Raw genomic sequence first — 5,919 nt, forward strand, 5'->3', positions numbered from 1 at the left:
GAAGGATGTCATGCTGGGTAAGGTGGAGGGTCAGAGAAAAAGAGGAAGACTCCCAACGAGATGGATCAGCCAGGTGACATCATTGATGGCGTCAAGTGTGGCAGCGGTAGTGAGATTGGCCCAGGATCAGACATTGTTTTGTTCTGCTGTGCATGGGGTCGCTATGAGTCGGTTCCGACTCGATGGCACCTGATAACAACATATTCCTTAAGGAGCCCTTTTGGCACAATAGGTTAAGTGGTGGGCTGCTCATCTCAAGGTTAGTGGTTCAAGCCCAGTAGTCATTCCAAGGGAGAAAGATGAGACTGTCTGCTCTCAAAAGATATATGATCCAGGAAACTATGGTTTCCTGTAGGGTACTATCCTATAGGTTTGCTATGAATTGGAATTGGATTAAAGGCAGTGGGTTTATCTTCCTTTTTTTTCTCCCTTCAGCTATGTCACTGGCGTCCCTGTGAGGGCTGGAGGACAGAGTGGGCACTTAACTGCCCAAGCCCCCTATTATGTTCACCTGTAATCTCTAGTAGCTGGACCCCACCTGTGACTGACTATAGTCTTCTAAGAGCTTCAGGACATTCAGCTTTCTTCCCAACCGCAGTGGCACATTAGAATGGGGTCGTTGGCTGTTGTTAAATCCCGACACGTCAGTACTAATTCATAACAACCCTGCATAGGGTTTCTGAGGAGCAGTTGGTAGGATTTGAACCACTGACCTTGCGGTCCAGTGCTTATCCTACAGCATCACACAAAATGTCCTGTTTCCTGGAGATTTCCTGTTTGGAATTGCTGCTACTTATCACACTATTTTATGGCGCTCTGGCATCTGGTGTATTTATTTATTCAGGAGACATTATTGAGGGCAGTACTGTTCTGCAATGGGCACTGTGGAAGCATGCATAGGGAGGGTGCTTCTGGCATTGAGTGGGTGTCAGATGACTTGCTGACCAGCTCTGTGTGAGATGGTCCTGCACAAATAAATCTCCTACATATTACACAGCACGAGTTTTTCAAAATTCTCCTGGGCATTCAAGTAGGTCAAAATTCTGTTTGCCATTACCCAAGCCTAGAATTGAATTGCTTTACATACAAGTACAATACCTCCTCCCACCCCGATAATTTTTAATATACATTCAGTTTTCTAGGTTTGCTACTGTTGTGTCAATTGAAGGGGTGGGGAAGGACATCGTACTTTACTTAGTGAACTTTACAGTCTTTCTTCACTTAGGAAACCTCCCCAATCAGTCTCATTTGTCCTTCTCTTAGTAGGGACTGTGATGATCCTGTGAACCCACCAAGCCCCTAGCACACTATCATGTCTTTTATTGTAGCCAAGCCCACACCAAACCCACTGCCCTCGGGTTGATTCTGACTCACAGCGACCCTGCAGGAGAGGATGAAACTATATTCTATGGGGTTTCTGAGGCTGTAAATCTTTCTGAAAGTAGACTACCACATGTTTTCCCCATGGAGTAGCTGGTGGATTCAAACCTCCTACCTTTCAGTTAACACTTTAACCATGGCACCACCAGGGCATCTTTGATGTCGTCAGGCCTCAGATTTTCATACAAAAATATGTACTTTTATTATAAATTACTTTCTTTTCATTTCTTTTGTATTGAAATAAAAAGTCTTATTATGAAGGGAGAACATCAAGGATGCCATGAATTGGGGACCAACTTGATGGTGGCTAACTTCAACAACAGCCGTTTATACTGTTTATAAGATTAATTTCTGAAAGGCAAAAGAGTTTTACAAAATCAAAAGGGAGTGTAAATTTTTCCAGGTGTGAAAACTTCAGATTTGAAATAAAAATGGCAAAATGAACTTTGGCCTACTCATTCTGGATTTGGAGTGCACTTAGCTGGACCAAGGTGTGTGGGTATAGCTCTGTGCGGCTTCTCTTTACTGGGAGCCAAGTGTCCACAGCCTCCACTGACCTGCAGTGTGATCCTGTTCTTCACCAGGAGTCCAATCTTAATGTCCATGAGGTTGAGGTCTTTCTCCAGATGTTGGTTGGCTCTGATTTTGGTCACCACTTCTTCCCTTAATCGTGCAACTTCTAGCTCCTCTTGGAAATCTAAGTCACTTTGGTCCAAAAGGTGTACAAACTTGCGAATTACTGTCATCGGTGGATTTTCAGAACCAACTGCATGGAAAAGAACAGTTATAATTTAATTAGTCAAGTTTGGAATTATTATCTATATAGCCGGGGTGGAGAACATCTGGCCCATGGGCTGTATAAGATGCTCGAAATCATTTGATCTGGTCCCAACAAGCTAACTGCAGCTCCAGCCATCACATTGTTGTTGTGAAGTGCTGTTGAGTCAGTTCCGACCCATAGTGGCCCTGTATAGCGTCCCCGAGGAGCAGCTGGTGAGCTTGTGCCGCTGGCCTTGCAGTTCAAGCTGACTTTGCAATCCAGTGCATTAATCCACAGCGCTACAGGGGTGAGTTAATTAAATGTTTGACCAAATCTAGCAGGCTAGCTTTTAAGCTGATAAGTTTGTATGGCCCACGAATAATGCTAAATTTTGGCAGTAAAAAGTTCCTCACCCCTGATTAATAGGAAGGAAAACAGGTCTTTACAAACTGCTGCTTGGAAAATAAGAGTAATGAAAGCATTTGGTCTCGAAGTCAGTCAATCTGCCTTACGAAAAATCTAGTTGAGAAAACGAATTGTCCATAATATAAATAAATGCATACATCTGATGATTTCTAGAACAACTATTTTCTATTTACAAAACAGTCATTTATCAGAACTCATGCACCAAGAATACAGTATTATCTATGTTTTACAGATGAGGAACCTAGGTAGGAAAGTTAATGTAAGTTATCTCAGCTCCAAGAGCTTGTGGCTGAACCAGATAAGAGATTTCTGTTCACGTTACAGGGAGCAGAAAATGGTTTCTCTCTGTCCAAGAGACCTTTGGGAAGGAGAAAAGACTAAATGAAAGCTGAGTTAGAAAAGGTCAGAGAATGGAGAACCTTTGTAAAGACAGAACTGGATCCAATAAAATGACAAGTGGATAACATATTTTGCTCAGTAGGCAAAAAAAAAAAAAAAAAAAAATTAGAAATTGGAACTTGATCCTTGTCTCTTCAGCACTGATCAAGGAAGAGTGCTCAGAATCTAGGGGTTTAACCTCAGTTCATCCAGTTGGGTACTTTCATATAAATCTTCAAGTCTATGTAAATGTCTAAATTTCATGTAAATTCTATCTCTTTGTATTACACATTAACTAATGGCGTTGCTGTTAGGCATTGTCCAGTCAGTTCCAATGCGTAACGACCCTGTGTCCAAAAAAACACAACAACACCCAGTCCTGCACCGTCCTCACAATTGTTGCTATGCTTGAGCCTGTTACTGCTGCCACTGTGCCAATCCATCTTGGGGGTCTCCCTCTTAATCCATGACCCTCCAGTTTACCAAGCATGATGTCCCTCTGCAGGGACTACGCCCTACTGATAGCGTGTCCGAAGTATGAGAGATGAGCTCTGGCCATCTTGACTTCTAAGAAACATTCCGGTTGTACTTCTTCCAACACAGATCTGCTTGTTTTTCTGGAAGTCCATAGTGTCTTTAATATTCTTCTCTAACACCATAATTTAAATGCACCAATTCTTCTATGGTTTCCTTATTCACTGTCCAACTTTTATATACATATAAATCTACTGAAAATATCATGGATTAGGTCAGATGCACTTTAGTCCTCAAATTGACATCTTTGCTTTTGAACACTTTAAAGAGGTCTTGTGCAGCAGATTTGCCTAACTGAATATGTCGTTTGATTTCTTGACTGCTGTTTCCATGAGTGTTGATGGTGGATCCAAGCAAAATAAAGTCTTTGACAACTTCAATCTTGTCTCCATTTATCATGATGCTATTTATTGGTCCAATGGTGAGGATTTTTGTTTTCTTTACATTGAGTTGCAACCCATAACAAAGGTTGTGTTGTTTAATCTATATCAGTATTTTAAGTCCTCTTCACTCTCAACAAGCAAGGTTGTTTGTATCAGTCTTCCTCCAATCCTGATGTCATGTTCTTCTTCATATAATACAGCTTCTTGGATTATTTGATCAGTATACAGACTGAATAAATACGGTAAAAGGATACATACAACCCCAGTGTACACCTTTCCTGATTTTAAACCATTCAGTTCCCTTGTTCTGTTAGAACAACTGCCTCTTGGTGTGTGTACAGGTTCCTCTTGAGCACAATTAAGCGTTCTGGAATACTCATTCTCCGAAATGTTGCTCACAGCTTGCCATGATCTACGTAGTTGAAAGTCTCTGCATAGTCAATAAAGCCTTTGCATAGTTAATAAAACACAGGTAAGCATTTTTCTGGTATTCTATGCTTTCAACCAAGATCCATCTAATGTCAGTAATGAAAGCCTTTGTTCCACGTTATCATCTGAATATTACACATTAATTCCCTAGCATGCTGAAAACTACTATATATATATTTTTATTTATTTATTTATTTATTTTTTATTTTATTTTATTTTTTTTTAATGTGTTTAGTGAGATTGACTCTGGGTAAACTGTTTGAATAAACTTTCTAGCCCTTCAAGGGTGGAGTATACTCATTCATGACTTACAAGAGCCCAGTTCAGTCAGTGCTAACCTCAGTAACCTTCCTCTGATTTACAACTCTTCGCTTTACATCTAAGGCCCTTGTCAATCTTCCTTTTACTTCCAGCTTGGAGCTTTGCCACTCTTGGAATAAAATGTATCAACTAATTAACAGTATGCACACAGCATGAACAACCAAGAACACAGTCGTCTTTCTTACTACTTCGCTATTTCTGATGGTCTTCACTGGAGATGTTCGTTGGGAATATGAGACTCCTCATTTTCTCATCACTAAAGGCCATGTCAATTTATTTTCCTTCTATTTTAGCAAAAATACAGCTTCTGATGGGACCATTTCAGAAAATGCCTGAGTGTTGCAACAAAACTAATGCAATTGATGTTATTGTTGTTAAGTGCTGTAGATTAGGACGATAGAACATAAGCCATTCTATGTATGTCTACAGGAGTCCTGATGTGGCGCTGTGGGTTAATGCGCCAGACTGCAAAGCCGTTTGAACTGCATAGTCAATGGTACAAACTCAACAGCTGCTCCTTGGAAACCCTATACAGGGTCGCTATGTGTTGGAATCAACTTGATGGCACTAAACAACAACTACAGCATGTATGTCTATGGAGCAATAAACACCATCATGATAAACAGAAAAAAGATTAAAGTTGCCAAGGATTTCATTTGACTAGATTCATAATCAGTGCCCATGGGAGCTGCAGTCAACTTCTTTAGAGAACAAAGATGTCACTTTGAGGACTACAGTGCATCTAACCAGAGCCATGATATTTTTAGTTGCATCCCATGCATGTGAATGGTGGACAATGAATAAGGAAAACCAAGAAGAACTGATGCATTTGAATTTTAGTATTGGCAAAGAATATTGAATATGCCATGCTCTACCAGAAGAGTGGTGTGGTGCTGCAGGATAAGCACTGGGCTGCTGCTATCTGTAAACCAACAACCACTACTTGAAAACCTTAACAGGGTCATTTCGAGTCAGAATCAACTTGCCAGCACTTAACAACAGCACAAGAAAAAACAAAATTTGTCTTGGAAGTTGTTGTTGTTAGGTGCCATCGAGTCGGTACCAACTCCTAGCGACCCTATGCACAACAAAACGAAACACTGCCTGGTCCTGGGCCAACCTCACAATTGTTGCCACACTTGAGCCCACTGAGGCTGCCACTTGGCCAATCCACCTCATTGGAGGTCTTCCTCATTTTCTCTGACCCTCCAACTTACCAAACATGATATCCTTCTCTAGCAACTGGTCCCTCCTGACAATATGTCCGAAGTATGAGAGACAAAGTTTGGCCATCTTGGCCTCCAAGGA

General features: G+C 41.1%; 1 protein-coding gene across 2 annotated transcripts in view; it reads right to left on the reverse strand.

The window, feature by feature from the left end:
* The window catches only part of IQGAP2 (IQ motif containing GTPase activating protein 2), a 373,356-nt gene that overhangs the window by 76,575 nt on the left and 290,862 nt on the right, over positions 1 to 5,919 (reverse strand). For both annotated transcript variants that reach the window (XM_006873291.1, XM_006873292.1), the window contains one exon: positions 1,938 to 2,146. In XM_006873291.1, the coding sequence (XP_006873353.1) occupies positions 1,938 to 2,146 (209 nt within the window). The remainder of the gene's footprint in view (positions 1 to 1,937; positions 2,147 to 5,919) is intronic.

The sequence above is a fragment of the Chrysochloris asiatica genome, unplaced genomic scaffold, assembly GCF_000296735.1.
Source record: "Chrysochloris asiatica unplaced genomic scaffold, ChrAsi1.0 scaffold00234, whole genome shotgun sequence".
NCBI lineage: Eukaryota > Metazoa > Chordata > Mammalia > Afrosoricida > Chrysochloridae > Chrysochloris > Chrysochloris asiatica.